At 38.6% G+C, this 18,181-nt stretch overlaps 2 protein-coding genes and 1 long non-coding RNA gene across 7 annotated transcripts; 2 read left to right on the forward strand and 1 right to left on the reverse strand.

Moving 5' to 3' along the window:
• The first annotated feature begins 1,799 nt into the window (after positions 1 to 1,799).
• Positions 1,800 to 5,283, forward strand: LOC113678725 (trace amine-associated receptor 1-like). Its single transcript, XM_089211083.1, has 2 exons — positions 1,800 to 2,320; positions 3,992 to 5,283. Exon 2 carries the CDS (start codon positions 4,000 to 4,002, stop codon positions 5,083 to 5,085), a length of 1,086 nt encoding a protein of 361 aa, XP_089067209.1. The 5' UTR covers positions 1,800 to 2,320; positions 3,992 to 3,999; the 3' UTR covers positions 5,086 to 5,283.
• A 3,899-nt stretch (positions 5,284 to 9,182) lies between these two features.
• On the forward strand, positions 9,183 to 18,179 carry LOC113678771 (uncharacterized). 5 transcript variants are annotated; one of them, XM_089212227.1, is made up of 3 exons: positions 9,183 to 9,670; positions 12,993 to 13,169; positions 16,073 to 18,179. In XM_089212227.1, the coding sequence occupies exons 2-3, from the start codon at positions 13,165 to 13,167 to the stop codon at positions 17,559 to 17,561; spliced, it is 1,494 nt and encodes a 497-aa protein (XP_089068353.1). In that variant the 5' UTR covers positions 9,183 to 9,670; positions 12,993 to 13,164; the 3' UTR covers positions 17,562 to 18,179. The 5 variants fall into 5 exon arrangements, with proteins under 5 accessions (XP_089068353.1, XP_027051495.2, XP_089068355.1 ...); XM_027195694.2 differs by lacking the exon at positions 12,993 to 13,169 and having other exon boundaries at positions 9,389 to 9,670; XM_089212229.1 differs by lacking the exon at positions 9,183 to 9,670 and having other exon boundaries at positions 13,052 to 13,301.
• Positions 11,983 to 13,298, reverse strand: LOC149042172 (uncharacterized). The gene is made up of 2 exons (XR_016188431.1): positions 12,936 to 13,298; positions 11,983 to 12,433 (listed from the first exon to the last, which is right to left on the reverse strand). It is a non-coding gene; the product is annotated as an uncharacterized LOC149042172 (long non-coding RNA).
• Positions 18,180 to 18,181: the final 2 nt, after the last annotated feature.

An 18,181-nucleotide genomic window follows, 5' to 3' on the forward strand; every position in this document is an offset into this window, starting at 1 on the left:
TGTTTTACTCGAGAGTGATCGAACAGCAAACCTTGGCGTAATTCATGATATATCCCCCTTTTAAATTTGTCAATGATAGTAACGAACATTTTGGACCACAGGCAGCCCAAGCCTAGAGCATGAGGTGACCGTGAACATGACTCCTGCTTATGGCCTGAAGTTTGTGTTACGAAGACGCCATTGAAAATGGTTTGTAAAGAAACTCAACAGTTTTTTCGAATGCACTACTTCGTGAAAATACTGAATTACAATGAACCTTGCTGCATCGTTGTTTCTATCGCATATGGATCGCGTTTTAGTCCGTTTAGGAACACTGTTTGGAGTATCTTAATAGGCCAATAGTACACTATACAGTTCTCTTTGGCCCAGTAAGGTACTGAAGTGCAAAGTTCGGTTCCTTGTGGGAACTCAGATAAATTCTTCGTCCCACGCTAATGACAAGACCAAAAAAATTTTTATTCAGCCGCACTTTTGTTTAAAAATTAAATCCAGGTACTGTTAAAAGTTCCAATTGTTTAAATCAAGAGGAAATTGTTCAATATTAATCATCAACCGCCGAAGGCCACAGAATCTAACTGCCAACTGTCAAAACTGGAAAAAAAAATTAATTGCAATCCGTTAAAGCTATCATCCCATTGAGTCCCTAAGTTTGGTTTTCCTCTGCTAAAAAATGCGATAAGATAAGACGTTCAAGTAGTGATTTATACTGTAATCGTTGTTGCTTATAGGAGAGAAAAGAAAATTAGTTCATTAAAATTAGAAAATTTCGTCCGGCGTCAATCCTTCATGAACTCTATAGTGAAATGATGCAGTTCCTTATCGATTCGCTCGGGACTCAGTACACAACTCTGTCACTTAAAGGGTTTTGCTACTACCTGAAACTGGAATAGTCTTGTAAACCATCTGAATTGAATATTAGATAGCGAAAATAGGCCTGAAATGGCTAGAAAAGGTCTTGGAAAGCCTAGAAACACATTTCATTCCTCAAGGAGGCCTTAAGTTCGCAAAACTGATCAAGAATACTTACAGTTAAAAATGCACAGTGCGTTACTAGATATCTGAATAACAAATACTGGTTCTAAATATAACTTCAAACTTAACGCCCGTGGAAAGTCACTATCTTACAAGCGTGTTTTAAGTGTCACGCAGGAAACAATCGTTATCAAGGAAATAAGGATAGATCTCCCTCTTTTCGGAACTTTAGACGGGCTCGAAATGCAATGTTAGTTCTGTTGATTAGTGTTGATTTTTGATCGGCTTGCAGTACGATGGAAATTAATTTTCTAGTTGAGGTACATCGCCGTATAATTCAGGTTAATCCTGTCCGTTCAGACCCATTTCTCTCTATTCATTTTTTTTTTCACTTTTGTTTCGTTTTATAGTTTTGTTTAGTTTTTCTGCTTGGTTTCATTGTATTGAGTTTGTCTATTTCGAGTTTTTCAACCTGTATAAAGTAATGTAAATTTCGTCTAGATCACTGCCAAATTCAGAGTAGTTTTTCAAGTTTGTCTTCAGAACCACTGTATAAATATTCAATTTGGTTTAGGCTCGTCAACATGCAATTAAGCAAGCTAGAGACTTGTCCGTCATTCATCGGTTTAAATTGTCTCAAACTTAGTTAAGGCTGCGCTTTTTAAGCCGACGAGGGCGCGCTTTGCATCGATCCTTTGATCCAAGTCTGTTTCAAAACAACCATTTTATGAAAAAGAGGATTACTGCCCATCTTTCTCACCTGTCCTACGAGGTCCTTCGAGGCCGTTTGGCTAAAATCTATTCTGGCTTATTCTTAGCTTTGAAAGACAGCACTACGTTGTAATAACTCATTAGCTGGTGGTGTGTTTCAAACATATTCCGGTTTATAAATGTTATTACTGGTAGAGGAAGACAGCTCTCTGTTTTATTAACTAATTGGCTAGTTTTTTTTTGTTTTTTTTTTAATGGCTGTCATCTTTCAGCCTCTAGCCAATTAGTAGGTGAGTTTGTGTCGCCCACGTTATTCAATTAGATGTAAATAGGAAGTCGCTCTAGACCGTACCTATCAAACGAGTTAAAAGCAAAATATAGCTGTATTTCACTATAGCTTGTAAAATTCCGCGGTTCAACGATAAAAAGTTCAAAATCATTGCTCTGTCCATAATAAGAAGAAGGACACCTGGAAAAAATGAAAACAGTTTGAGACTTCATGTGACAGATAAGACACTCTTAACTCACTGTAACTTCGAGTTGCTCAATCGTTTTTTTAAGGAGAAATTGGATTTAAGGAGAAATTTAAGTTTTTGGTTCCTGCTGTCGATTTTCACTGTGGCCTTCCTTTCTTAAGGTAAAGTTTTTCTTAATTTCATTTCGTAAACCTTACTTCAGTTCAAAGTTGAATAATTGCATAACGTGCGCCACAGGTTACTGGCAGACCTAAATAACTGCTACTGCCGAGGCTGACTTGTATCGACGAAAAAATGTTTGGGAACGTAAACATTGTCAGAAAAGTTTCGTAGAGAGATGTGATAAGTGAAACCAGACTAGTCAGCCGGATTAAAGGTCCTTATATTCCAACTAGAACGGTACAAAGAATGTATCTGAAAACATCTACGCCATTGATATTCAAGCTTGTTTTCAAGATACCGGATTTTTTATGTTCAGTGACATCGCCAGATATCTCAACAGCCTCAAATCTGCCATTAGATTCATATCAGTTTTCGGAAGAGTTAGAAGCAGTGTAAATTTGGGAAAAATAATTGTCACTTTCCCTCAGCTCCGTTGAGCACCTGCTTCAATCAACATTTGACATGTTTAAACCATCAGCTGTAATGTTTAGTTGATATGTAAGTTCACTCGTATTCTCTCGTTCACTTTTAAGTTTTATATATGATAGCTGTAGCTGTCCGCTGTCTATAAATGTGCAGACAAGAACCGAGATAATCATTTGAGTTTACTTAGTAGTCCAATATTTCTCAGGCACTAATTAATAATAATAATAATTTCGTGTTTTCCTCCATGATACCTCTAGCTTTCTTGGTCAGACTATTATTAATTATTTACGAGATAATATTTAAACTTTTAATTTTATTGAACGATTAGTCACGATTTCTTAGAGTCGAGGGTAAAAAGGCCGGTAAAAATGTGGTCAAAAAGTTTTCTCTCATTCAATGATATATCGAAGTTTATCATCTTAATCACTGAATCTAGGAAAACATGTCCGATAAATGTTGCATTTGTAAATTTTTCGATTATTTTCCTGAAAGCATTTAACTTCTCAAGTTTCCGAGTCAACATCATCATAACTTTTGAATCCAGAAAAAACGGCAGATGAAGAATTCAGTTTGGTAGGTAAACTTTTCTAAGCTAATATGCAAATGTGGATAATATTTCAAGATGGTACAAAACGCTGCTATAAATAAACTCGTTAAGTATTGATTGAAAACGTGAAGTAGTGAACGAGTCGGTGACAAAAATTTTCTTCAAAGGACAATCTTGCAAGTCTTTTCATTCCGATCGAGCTTACTCCTAAAAATCAGTTAGCTCAGCCAGGACCTACTTTTGAGGTAGTTCAGATCATGGAGCATGCTGCTGCTTGTGTAGCCGACTAAGCGAAGATGGTTTAGTGAAACATTACGCAATATCTAAGGCCTTCGCTTTTAAAACTCGTTTTTCACCAAAATCATTGCTTCCCCTTCTCAAATAGCTTTACTCTCGGGAAAGCTGAGCTCCTCTCTTTCTTTGATTTTTGCTAGTGCTTCTAAGTAAACTGGTAAATTACTGAGGAGGACGGCTTCATTGCTAAATTTTTTAATTAATTTTAATTTTTTATAGGTTTCATAACGAGGTTTGTTGTTTTCTAAAAGGAAGGTTGATGCAGCACCAATAAAATGACTTAAGTTGTTTCAGAAAAGTACATTTTTTTGCGCTAAGGGTCCATATATTTGCAAAATCAACATACTTGACTTGCATTAATAGCCTATGACCAAAATTATTTCGATCTACATTTTCTTTACAGGAGACGTCATGAACGGGACAGTAATGGTTAAAAACTTTACCGAAAGTAAAGACAACGTCAAGCTTGTTAACCTACCCCACGGCTGGACTATTCTCATTATGATCATAATGATCTTTGTTCTTGCTTTGACAATGATCGGAAATATTACTGTAATGATTGTACTTCGTTACTCAAGGGCTCTCAACTCCATCGTCAACTCTCACCTTTTGTTTTCTCTGTCGATTGCGGATCTACTTGTGGCCATACTTGTAATGCCGTGCGCTGTGGATGCTGTTCACAGCGGTTGGTGGAGATGTGGAAAGATATGGGGCGTTTGTAATGGGTTTTCAACCTTTCTCTTTTGCATTTCGTCTATAATGCACCTGATGATGCTTTCCATTGATCGATACCTGGCAGTCGCTCGTCCACTGTTTTATCCGCTTGAGATGACAAAATCGCGCGCCATTTGCTTGTGTTTTGTCTTGTGGGGATACTCTGCCGTTTGGGCATTCCTGCCCTTATTTGGAGTGAGCTCATACGAGTGCTTTGTTACCTATATTGGGACATGTAAGGTAGAAGATTGGTCCAGGTATGGATTAAACTTTGCTTTCGCAATTTCCGTTGTTTCAGGAACGTATGGAGTAGCTTTGATGACGATGGTATACGTGTATTGGAAGATTGCGCGGGTAATCCGAAGTCAACTTCAACGCATTGAGGATGTTACACCTAGCACCCAAAGGCAGCCGGTAAACAATAGAGAGTCGAGGAAATTAAAACGAAATAAGGGATTGGCCACATTGATAATAGTAACTTTAGTGTACCTCATATGCTGGTCTCCATTTTGTATCTTACTCTTCGTTGAGATCGGAACAGGGCAAAAAGTTGAAGGACCGTATGGCGCCTTAGCTATGCTTGTAGGCTTTATGAACAGTTGCTGTAATCCTATCATCTACTCTATAAAATACAGGAGATTTAGAAGGGCTGTGTTTAGCATGCTTGGCAAGACTACCTTAGTGATGAAATTTTCAATTAGTAATGCTGGAATGGCGTCCATGGCACTGGAGAACAACGCCAGGCGAGTTGCAACCATAAGAAGAAAAGATTCGAGCTTATAAAAAAAATATGAACAGATGAAATAAATAATGACAACAATACAAAGAATTACAGCTAGATAAATATCAAGGATAACCCTCTGATGGTAACAGTTTTCATCAGTGTCGATGACCGTAGATAAGTGGACGTAATTATGACATAGGTAAATCGTAACGAATTCTTATCGAAGAAAAAATAAACTCAGCATGGAAGAGTTTGCACCAATGACTTGATGTTCTTTCTTCTATGAAGACTATTGAATTAATAGCCACACAGGAGCACTAAGAGAAGGAGTTTGAAACGAAGATCAAAATTTCTATTCGATCTTTGCGCAGGTCAATTCTTCTTCTTCTTCTTCCTCCTAATTTTTCCTCAATTGGTCATCTCTTTCAAGGTAGAAAAAATTTATTGTGAATCTTTAGATCTTAATAAGGCTAGACCTCAACAATGGGAGCTAAGCTCCCTAATCTTTAGGAGAATTTCGTGGGTTCTTCATCGTCCCCCGCTAACCAGTAAGGAGGAGATGTAGGAGACGGGGCATATGGTTTATCGTCCTAATTATCTGCGATTAGAGGAACTTGCACCAAGCGAACACTTAGTATTTAGTGGAAATCAGCGAGAGTTAATTGGCTGTCCGCTTAATGCAGCTATAATCATATTTATGTTGTAAAAAACTTAGTATTGTATGGCTATGATCGATCAACTCCCCTCATTTCCCCCTTTTCTCTTTTTCCCTTAGAGTTTCAAATTGTCAGTGAGATTAAACAACAAAGATGAAAAAATGTGAGAGGGACGCGACACAAACGATCTGAACTTAAAAGTAAACAAAGGAAACGCCTGCTATAAAGAACGACGAAAGGGCGCCTTATCTGTTCAAATAAACATGATTTTCTCAAATGTCCAATTTCGACAGAGGATTTATAAGATATGCCTGTCTAACAATCGATCCTTAACAGAACTAGATTCCTCAAATCAACGTAGAACTGGTCGCATCATAATGTTCTTTTTCCGCCCTTTTCTGCGTGTTTTCCATTCTTCTATTAAACCATGATGATCCCGCAGTTTAAAAATCGATTACACATAAAACCTGTGCTCCATATGTTCAAAAGACAATGGAAAAGCTGGCCCAACAAAGGTAAATGTATCATTCAGTTGATTGTTTTATCCCCTTGGCGAGATAAGATCGCGTTATTGAAGCACCTATTGACGGAGCATTGTCAGTTTCAGTTGAACAACATTTGTCACAACAGATGAATATGACAATTTTTTAATGCAGCAGTTATAAGCTGAGGCGAGAATCAAAATTAATAACTTACCTAAAATAAAAATTCTTCCGCGCGTGCACTGTTTCGGAAAATCGTGTGCTGAATTATATCCCAAGAACAAAAATCATTAATTTTTTTTTCAATATAATTTGAGTCATGTGTGAGTGAACCAGTCTGCCTTAGTTTCTGAACAATAGCTCTACCAACTGAGCTAACAAGCCAACTGGGAGCTGGTCATGAAGTTGGTTCTAAATAAACAGAGAGCGGTATCGCAGAGGTCATGGGTTCAAATCCCGTACAGGCCTGAATTTTTTTCAGGCCTTATTTTCACTACTGCCTAAGTAGTGCAAATTACTGCGAGGATCACTTTCATTCACGTCTTTATCCGCAGTTCAAATATATGACTTTCATATATTCTTAACCAATAAATTATGCATAATATAGTTTTGGTGACAGACGTTTTCCTGATAAACTCAAGAAACACTCATATGCCCCAGGCATCTGACACAGTGTCTATTCGGTGTAGTCTCTACGTGTTTTCTAGACGTCGTCGGTTTGCAAACTCTGTCAGTGAGGGTTAAAAGCTTTAAGACAAGATGCTACAAACTGCCCATTATAAACCAATTTTTTGACTAAGTAAGCGGGTCTATAACGACAAGAGACTGACGAAAGTTCTTTCTTGACCGACATAGACACCGATGTCAAGGACTGATATGGCACGGGTGGATGACGAAAAATACGTAGACTCTGCTTCATTTGAATTTGTTTATGTTTTTCTTTCAGATCGTTCTAAAAAACTAGGTGGCTTTAATCAAAAGATTCATTTCATACATGTACAGTAACAGGACCAGGGAGTAATCGTGGTAAGAAAGAAAAGCAACAAACTCAATGTCATTGTGACCGACAATCATTTCGCTTCCAAAGCTCTGTAATTAGTCGACATATGTAACCTTAAAGGAAAAAAAGCTGTCTCCTTAAAGCCGGTGAAATGTATAGCTTCTTATTTTGGAGTGGTCTTCTACAGTTTTAGCCTATATATAATGTTTATCCCCATAGTCATGACACTAGCCATTTATGTCTTGACATGATTCTTGTTCTCATTAGCGGCTCAATTACCAAACTGGTTGACCCTTAAGCTGTGGAGAAACACACCATTAATAATTATTAATTTCCTATGCTTGTCTTTTAACGATCCTTAGCTCTTTATCGCTTTCACTTAATTAAATTTTTTTAGGCTGTCTAACGGAGGGGTTTCATCAAATTTACTTTTCAACATGTAGAACAATCTTCATCCTTTCTATAAAGGTAAACAATAGTAAGTTATACCCAACTCGAGTTCCTTTTTCTTAATGGTAAGGAGTTGTACTGTCACCGTCAAGAAATGAAAGTTGTACAGTAGAGGAATGTAGCAGAAACCATGCTTCAAGGAATAAACGTGTGTTTTTCGTGTCATACGACACATCTATCCTTGTTTAATAAAAGATACAAATGAACGAATTTGGTGAAATGGCTCCGGAAGCTTACTTACGCATGAACATTCTTTACGTTCAGTAATATTTCATCGAAGAGGTTTGATTGATTCATTAAGGAAGCCTAACGCAAAGAAAGAAGAAACTGAGATGGTAAAAAGACACACACAGAAATATGCAAAGAGTTAATAGACCATATGAGCCAGTTGAACTTTCTAGCGGCTGATGGAAATGAGGTCGATTATAAATTCTTTTAAAGTTACGCCTTCCGAAAATTTATTACACAAAAACGCCGAGGAAAGAAATGTGGGAGGTTAGTGATGAAGAACATAAAATGAACACAATTGCGGAAAGAAATAAACGAACAAAAACATAAACGACCAAGAAAAAAAACAACAACAACAAGAACGAAAAGATAACCCCAAAAGTCAACATGTTGAATCAAGATGTTAGATGGCTTATTGGCGTGGCGGAAGGGAGAAGTGGGTAAATAATCTGCAAGCATCTTTCGAAAATTAATGGTTATCGCGACTCATACACTAAATGAACGTGTATCTAATAATCGTTTGAAAACCATAAAGCTCAACTGAAGAATGAAAGTTGAACTTCAATCGCATGTTTGTTTTTTGGTATTCGTTGCTGCCTCATCTGCTCGCCAGGGTCAGGGTGAGGATTTCTTTGGGCTTTCTTGACTCCACATTTGAAAAACCTGTATTCCATATGTTACAGACTATTTAAACAGCAAGTGACCTGTTGGCCGAATGGAATATTCAGCTTGTAGCTTTATCTTATCAATATGTTTTTTCTACGATTGTAGGCAGTCACCATCTCTTACGTTTTATAAAGTTAACAACAGACGACCAGCTCTCAGAGCTATTGGAAATATTTCTTTTGTTTGACAGACGGATTCTAAATTAATCGCCAACTGAGAAAATATCCATAGCAAGACTAAAAATATCCTTTCAGAAACCATTATATTCGCTTAAATCCTTGATATTCTAAGATAAGAAGTCTCCTGCATAAATTTGCGATCGTCCTCTCCCTCAAATTTCGTTTTCTTTTTAAGGAAAATCACCTTTTTTCTGTCATGGTTTAGTAGCATGTTTTTGTAATGTCTTGTGCCATTTTTTCCAAAAAAACAGAAAGCATATGCTTCGGAGTGTTGTTTTCTTCCTTGTATCATTATCCAAATTTCATCTAGAGGGGCCCTTTGCACAGCGAAACATAGAATGTAATGAATGTGCCTAGCCCACTTAACAAAAATTCTTTAATTTGACGCAAGTTGAAGGACCACACTGTTGACCTCCGTCCTCGTCGCTGCGCTATCAACTTCCCCATAAAAACCACACTGAGTCACGACAAAACTAGATAGACAATCAAGTATTCATTTGTTTTACGACGTCAGGAATGCCATTCTTTCTAATTGGTACCATTCTCTCTAAATATTCATTTTCAAGCACCATTTCTCTTCCGAGTTTTGAAAAGCAAAGTTTTCTCCTACTTAGCATAGTTCACAAAACCATGCATAGATTAAAACGATAAAATTCAAGGCTTTTCATCTGTCATGAAATATACATACAGGATTCTATTGGTGACAGACGTTGAACTGATTAACTAAAAGGCATTCATAAACGCCTCAAGGCACCTGGATAGATGTCAAATGTATTAGTCTCTCTCATGCAGGACAGACGTCAAAGCGAACTTTCTCAGTCAGGATTAAAAGCTTCAAGACATGATCCAGGATTTTGCCCATTATTATCCAATCTTCGATGAAGATTGAGCTCTTCAGCAGATTATAACGTCAGAAAAGAAGACAATTCGCTTGCCTCTTCAAAGACGAAGTGAGGGACTCTTTTACTCCATAAAAAAAGAAGGTAGGAAGAGCATACACTTTATAGAGTATCGTAGCACTGGGTCAGCCTGTGAATTTTTAATCACAAGTCAGTCTTTCATTCCTGTATCCTTCATGTTTCCTCAATAAGCCTTTATGTATTCATATGGCGGTTAAATAAGTGATATCCTTCAATTGCGGAAGAATTTGATCGTCACAAGAATTTTAAGGAGAGCAGTTTGTGGTTAGACGTCATCGTATTGATGATGGAATTAGAGTCATAAACAATCGCCTTTTCTTTTGTGGTTCGCTATTTCTTTGTGGACATTCCTTTTCCCTTTTAAGTCACTGTCTTTTAGTATCACGATATAATAGGCATTAAAAACATAAAACTTCGCCCATCAAACTTTCTCTGAAATTCAATTTCTGCCGGTCATGGCGGAAATGGTGGGTTATACTTAATTTTATCAAAGAGGAAATTAAATCGTTTCAGTCATTTCAAGCTAAGTTTTCAACAGCTTCAATGAATTTTGCCCCTATTTTCTCTTGCTTTTAAAGTAACCCTTATTTTGAGTCTGAGAGCTGTATTCTCAGTCATCATAAAAGTAATGACTCTTCGAACGAACTCATTCTTGCTGACCGATATAAAAAAGCCGACCGACCTAACCTGTTTCAGTTAATAGGGATGATTTGTGCATAGGGAAGTAATCCAGTGAAACAGATGACAATATATTTGTCGCTTAGCAGTTACATTACGGGCCTAAAAATTCGAAAATTGCTCGTTCACCTATCACACGACTTGCTGAAAAGCGGTTCCCTCAACATTCAAGGGGGTGAAACACGATACAGCCATCATAGTCTTGATTTTGGCAAACTTGGAATGGAACATTGTGTCTCTTCTGTTACAATTTGACGCAAACTGATGAGAATATTTTTATTTGCCTACCGCTGTGTGCTTACATCGTGCTACTTTTGGAGACATTCATCTTCCGTTCGTGTCGATGATTTCATCGAAAGTAACATGGCACGCTAAGATCTTGCATCTTTTTTTTAGAAGAATTTTCTGGGACGAACATGAGATGCTTTGTGTGTATTACCAACTGAGAGCTGTCCTAGAGGGCACACTTGTTAACAGCAATCCCAAAATTGTTCTCGTTCATACAATGGACTTAAACAGCGTGCTAGGTGACCAATTTTTGCCAATGAACATGATAAACAGACACGCGGCTGGTGTCATAGCAATGTCACAGTAATATTGGTACACTTTTCTTTCGTCCAATTCATCTTGAAAAAAAGTTTTTAGTCAAAACTGTCTATGGTATAAAAAGATATATATATGAAATGGAGAGAGTTTTTGCAACTAAAAAAATTGTCCAAAACGGAATCAGAAATCAAGCAGTCTGTGCTTTACCGTTGACCCAATATAAATTCATCTCAGTTTCCTAATTAAGATCACATTTCTTACTTGGAAGACATCGAGAAGTGACTAGAACATCCGTGGCACACTTGCCAATGGCACATGCGCGACTTTCTTGCTCTCGACCCACTTTTACGCCATCCATGATCTGTAACCCATCACTTAATGAGCAAAATGGAATGTTCTTGCAACTGAGATTAATTTTTACAACGCGAGATTAATGAATCTCCTGTCGGTTTTAGATATGAGCAAGCATCTGTAACTTAGCAAGAACGCTAGCTTTCAGGTTTAAAAAAAAGGACAAATAACTTGCCTCTCTGTCAAACTGCTCATGCAGTCGGAAATTTAGCATGCTCAGTCCAAGAATACAATAGGAATAAAAAAAGGAAACAAAAGAGGAAATATCCAAGAACTTTAAAAGCGAAAAGTTTGTCTTGAGTTCTGATGATGTTTCAAGTTCCTACTTTAGGCGATACTGCTGAGCTAAGATTTGTAAACTCCACAACCTCTTGGTCAAGCATGCTTGTTTTAATTAATACTGGTCATGACTCAGCAACAGCCTTATTGTTTTACCTGTTCCCAAAATGTAGGCATCAATTAATCAATCTTAAGCGTGTTATGGTATGGGTGTCATATTACAGGCTGATTTACCCCTCCAGACCCCATTACGCAAGGAAGAGTGGATGGGGCCCCTCCTTTAAGTCTACACCATTATTAATGAGTTTTTGATGAGCCTTAATGTGTCACAGAGTAACTGAAACATATTTAAAGGATGACAGCCTCGTTTTGTACGTGACATCACCCACTATGGTAAGTCTGAGGTCTAATCCCCCAAAATGTGCTGTAAAGGCTCGACCTTCTATCACCAATGACCTTTTTGTAAATTTACCAAATAAATCTACTGGCGTCACCGTTTCTCAAAAACATTTCAGAGGATGACAAATTATGACACATTTTTAATATCTTTCCTCGCATCATTCAATATTGTGTGAGGTATCAATTACAGAGAGTTAGTTAGCCCTCTTCGTGTGTCGGCCAGAGAAAGCCATTTGATTCCTGTCAGTTGCCAGTCGGTCAAGCTGCACTCGTATCCAGTCTAAGTCCTCATTTCGCTCTTCGGCTCTCTGGACTCTCTTTCTTTTCTCGTCGGAAGTCCATCGGAGGGCGACTCTGAACAGGGCTGATGCTGGCATTCGGAGCAGTATTAAGTTCTAAGTATATGTTGAGAGATCTGCACCTGAGAGGATTGCTATTTGCCATCCGTGTGAATCTTCCTCATCTTTAGCCATCCCTGTCGCTCTTTAGTTGATTCTCCCTCCTGTGTATTTCTATACCTTAGAAGACGACTTTACCGGACTCATATTCTAGTAATAGTAAATCTCCATGGCTCTGAAAATGATATGAAATATGCTGACGAAGCGAATTTAACCGAACGCAATACTTCTGTATACGTAGGAATCCAAGTCTTCCAGAGTTTCTGATCAACTGCCATCTTAAAAAATCTCTTGTTATTATTATTATTATTATCATTATTTTTTGCTTTTTTATCCTCATCTCTTTTTATTATTATCATTTTTTGCTTTTTTTCATCCTTAAGGCTTTTTAAACATCCCTTCTTTTTTTATTGCTAAAAGATGAGTGGAAGCGCTAAACGAGGTTAGCAAGCTCACAGTGTGAAGGGCCCTTTATTGCGCGCGTGTTATTCGCTATCCAGCTGAGCGCCCACAATTTTCTCAACGTGTCACGCATAATAATAGTCACTTTGCGTGACTGAAATGAACAAACAACGCTCTTCTTTTTTAAAACCTTGTATTGCTGTGTAAACTAACCAGGACAACTCTGCTGAACACCATACCATAAATTGCATCTCTTGTTTAATGTGTTTACTTACACGTAAGGAGAGAAAATCACTGGTTTACAAACAATAAATCTTCTTTCGTGTCCCCAGAGACCTCAAAGCCTTCCTCCCGACGGAAGACGCACCCCAGGGCGGGGCTCACAAGAGCAGATCACTCACGCTGATACTTGTCGCGAACTAGTCACGATTACAGAAGGCTGTTTCATATACTTCGCACTGCGAGTTAATCTTGTTTTATATCCCTCGAAACAAGCCAGGACTCATGAGGCGAGTATGGTGTATCGTCTCTAGTAGTGTTAGACAGGTCTCTACATTTGTTCGCCGGTGTGGGTGACTGAGAAAGGGCCCTGTGGTAATCGTCAGCGCACTCCAGCTTTTTCCATGCTTTGCTCTTGACTGGTAGGATTAGATATAAGATATGTGAGTTATTTCTCTATACTGTAGTCAAACATCTTGAAAGAACCTGCCCTGAAAAATCTTCTAGATTTCTCAGTACTATACTCTCTATCTTAGTTCACATCTCAGCTTATATTTACTGTGAACAAAGCAATTCCACCCATCAACGTGACGCGCATCCGTTTTGCAGAGGACGAGAAATTCTTAGTTATTGTTTTTGAAAATTGTCTTATCGCGGAATGAGCTCAGTTGCAGTTGTCATTTCAGTCCTGTTTCAGCTCGACTGAAACAGTAATATTTCACGCATATGGCAGGAATATTCGTCGTACAAGATTGCATACCCAGGAATTTTTAAAAAAAGGTATTATAGGAACCTATTATCTCTTGAAACAATTGCCGTCTTTGGTACAGACCAAGTAATAAAAGAATTCTCGGCTTTATCTTCTAACATCCTGCAAGGAACCGCTGAAGCATAACATTGTAAAGCTTGTTTACGATTTGAAAGACTATATTTTGGCCTTGTTTTTAATTGTATTGCGATGTTCCTCAGCATGAAAAGTAAACAATCGTTTGATCTTTCTTGGTACGTAAATGGGTATCATATAGCTTTTAGGTACAAGAGTTGGGATCCTTTTGGTCTTGGCTTTCAATTGTTATCCCTCCTTCTATCGGATACTCGTGTTTAAAAAGAAGGCGACAGGAAGGTCTTTGCAATTTTTTCTTTCCTTCAGTTGCCAGTTTAGTTAGTACGGGGGGGTCTATAACGGTTTCAGGACACAGACTTCACAATTGTGGATATATCGTGCTTGACCTTTTCTTTCTCCCTTGCGTAAGGTTTGCGCTGTCGGCGTTAATCAGAGAAGAGATAGGGGATTAAAACCAAGTTATTCTCTCCGGTTTATACAGCATTAGGAAATATTATGTAGTATCAATATTTCTACATCGTCTGTGACTTGGATAATTGCCCAGTTCTGCCAGAAAATTATAACAGAAATTGTGGCACGGAAAGGTATATTGTCAATGTCTTACGTAAAGAATAAGAAATGACAGGAGATCATGAAGAATGCCTGAACAGGGCGTCAAAAGTCAAGTGTCAGATGAAAGAAGTCTCTTCAAAAGTGTTAAATGCCACCTTTTTTCCAAGCCTTGTGTAGGAAATTGAGGTGGTCCCACAAGGGATTGATTAAGTGTTACGCGAGTATGACCTACAGCTATCATCCCAGTGGTCTATAGTGTCTTGCCACCCATAATTTGTTTCACGCATCAATTTCGCCGCTGTTTTGAAATGTTGGAGCTCATATAATAGCTCATCAACTTGCATGCCGGCTTTGGGAGTCCACTGGACACGTGTTAAATCAAAGTGAGATACCAATGGTATTATTCAGTCTTTTAACATATCCCATCGCGTGACTCGGCGTGAAAACAACTCGCCGTCAGAACGAGTTTATTACATTGGAAGTACAAGGTTTAAACAGTTTTCAATGCTATCGAGAACTTTGAAGCACAACTTTTAATTTTATCAATGCAGTATGATCTCAGATGACATTTTCCAGACTAGGGCGGCGAACACAAAAGGAAAAGACGATAATTACGTCTTCGAAGAGACGTAGATATTTTAAATGTTGAACCTCACCGAATAATCGCGTGGACATCACAACTGTAGTGTATTTTTGTCACGCCGCGAATTGTGCTAAAGTAAGTTTTCACGCTGTTGATGTTTTCGCGCACATGAACCGGTAGAATTTTTTATTGATTTTTCACACCCATCAAGCGTCGACAGAGCATAAAGACACCGCTTAGCAGCGATGACTACCGCGCAATCACAGATCACTGTTATGTGATCGGATTACAATGTCTATCTTTCAACGTGAAGCATGTCATATCTTTTCTAGTTGAACTGGTCACGCAGACACAGTAAAGACGATGAACACGCTCCATTTTGATGGTGGTCTGCCCTTATCAGAACTTCTTGACGGGCCTCTGTTAGCTCGTGAAGCCACCGTTTCCTTTTTCTGTATTTATTAGTTCTCATTCTTCGATAATAAAGAGCTAACTCAGGCAAATACATGATATTTTGAGTTATCTGAGGGTCATTGAGGATCGACTTTGAATTGGGTGAAACCTTGAAATAAACATACAGTAATTAAACTAGCAAGGTGGTGTTTAATAGATTTTTCGCTTTTATTTCAAGGAGCGTTTGCTTCAAATTTTCCAATTTTTTGCGTTAAGGTTAGTATATTGTCAGCTTTTTGCTTCACATTTTTCGTATTTCTGAGAAAAATTTCGGTCGATAAATTGCGTTTTATTTTTTGACAAAAACCTGTATAGATTTTGCAGTGTCTCACGTTTTTGATGCGTCGCGCCGCACTAGTTGCAGTATTTCATTTCTCATAATCCTGGTTGAATAAATTCCTCCCGATAAGAAGCGGTGTTTATTGGTAACTTTGTTTCCTCGTGCGGCATTTAGTCGACAACGACGTTTATTCGAGGGCAGCGTGTAATGAAATAAAACGATATGGATGAAGATACCGAGACCGAGAGAATAATAATAATAGTGATACGGATTGCGAATGACAAAATGATAGTAATTCAAGCTAATTTAAATAAGATGTATGCAAGGAGAATGTGTTGTTTAACCAGGTCATCAAATTACGTCCAAGTGCCTAACCCACAAAAGAATTATTCTCTCTCTGCCTTGGCTAAACTAATTCGGTTACATCGTCCCTTGATTATGTGCCCTTCCTAAAGTCATCACCTATTATTTTATGTTTTAGGACCCTGGTGACAATGGACCATACGCGAGTGCCATTTGTTCTGCTATTTCTTAGTGTGCTTATTTCCATCATGGTGAACAGCAAAATTTCAGCCGAGAGTGCGAATACACGATGCGTTTTCAGGCAAAACAAGACGTGTTATCAGTATTCTATCGCAAGAAGGCGAAATTTGACCTGTTCTGTAAGCGGTGATAAATTCAGGAACTGCCATCAGATGGGTAACGCAGGAGCCTTCAATCTTACATGTTCTTCCCCAGGCGAATGCAAGCAGCAATGTGTGGCTGGCTACTGCCAGTCCCTTCAGTGCAACGCCAGGAAATGCAACCAATATTGCATCCGTGGACGGTGCAATATGGAGTGCAATTCCGAAGAATGCATTCAAGAATGTGATATAGGTGGATGCGAGATGAAATGTCCAAGTGGTGTCAAGCGTTGTATTCAGAAATGCGGTCGAGGAAATTGTAAAATGCATTGTCCAGCAGGAGTGCAATACTGCAAGCAGTCGTGTGACACGGGGAGATGTTTAATGCTATGTCAAGGAAAAGAATGTTCCCGCTCCTGTCGCTACAGCAAATGCCTCTATAACAGTGAGCCCGAAAATGTGGTTGCGATGGCCGTGGTTTCAAGCTGCAATAGAGCGTTTCTTCGAAGACATAGCATTTGTTACCAGCATTGCCCATCTGGGAACTGCAATATGATGAACGTTACCAATGTTGCCATGCATAGCCAAGCATGCTATGGAGGCAACTGCAATATGAGGTGCAACGCAAACAAAAAATGTAGTCAGGTCTGCGTCGGACGGCATTGTCAACTCGTTACTTGCACTTCAGAAATTTGTATCCAAGAATGCATCGCAGGAGGATGTAACATGGAGTGCTATTCAAAAGTTTGTACCCAAATTTGCAGAGAAGGAAATTGTAGGATGGCTTGCTTATCGTCGAACTCCAAAATATGTTACCAGACCTGTGCTGGAGGAGGCTGTGTCACATCGTGTGAGGGTGAGAATTGCAGCCCAAGGTGTTTCGGTGGACATTGTAAACACTCTCTCCAGTATGAGCCTCCTGGACTGATAACAAATACTGCCTGCGACGAAATCAAAGACAATACTTGTGTTCAAGAGTGTGGCTCAAGTGTAGGCTGTTCCCTTGAAAACAGACCCTCTAGCCCGTTGAGGGTCTCCAATCAGACATGCGGTGATGGCTTTTGTGTGCTAAACTGCACGGGATCAGAAGTATGCAATCAGGTTTGCACTGGCCAAAAGTGCTACACTATGTCTTGCCATTCCGGTGAGTGTACGCAGGTTTGCGAAGGGAACGACTGTGGTTTGTTGGAATGCTATGCAGATACATGTACACAAAAGTGTTTTGGCTTAGGATGTCATTTAAAATGCCATCCCTCGGTCCAGGTATGCCATCAGATTTGCGTGGCTGAAAAAGAGAGATGTGCGCTCGAGTGCTGGGCGAAGCAATGTACCACAACAATGGTGTGACCTCCAAATTCAAAACGAAGAGCTTAAAGGCATTACTGCAAACACAAATTTTGAAATTACGGCAAAAAGTTTAGTGACAGGAAGCAACGCCATTTTATCACTTTTGAAATAATGCAGATTCATTCTGCTCTGTTGTTCAGGATGATGTTACTAAGATATGATCGACTGTAAAACTTACCGTCAGGCCTTACTGCCAAAGGGACCAACTGAGTATTTAATTGTTGAGGAATCTCTTGTCAACTTTTACGAGAATTTTTTTTTGTTTAAACATTGCTTTATTTTGAAACTTAGATTTGAAAAGCATTTAACTTAAAGGAGATCCAAATCTATCTTTAAATATCAGCACTCAGAAGTAAGGCTGGGCTTTCAATTTCTCCCTCTTGAGTACTTTCGTGAAGTATTTTATTTTTCTTTTAAAGAACAGGTGGATTGAGCCTGTTTAAAACGCGTAAAACGTTCTTCGCTATTTTATTGTGTTACATGTGTAGTGAAGCCATTACTGTATTATAAATATGGGCTAAAAGTAGCAGGATGATGTTATGTAATGGTGGTTCAAGCTAGTTGTCTTTGAGAAGTACAACATTCAGAAATGTAATGTATAAACTTTTGTTCACTGCAGG

The sequence above is a fragment of the Pocillopora damicornis genome, chromosome 7 (genome assembly GCF_964200805.1).
Source record: "Pocillopora damicornis chromosome 7, jaPocDami1.2, whole genome shotgun sequence".
Classification (NCBI taxonomy): Eukaryota; Metazoa; Cnidaria; class Anthozoa; order Scleractinia; family Pocilloporidae; genus Pocillopora; species Pocillopora damicornis.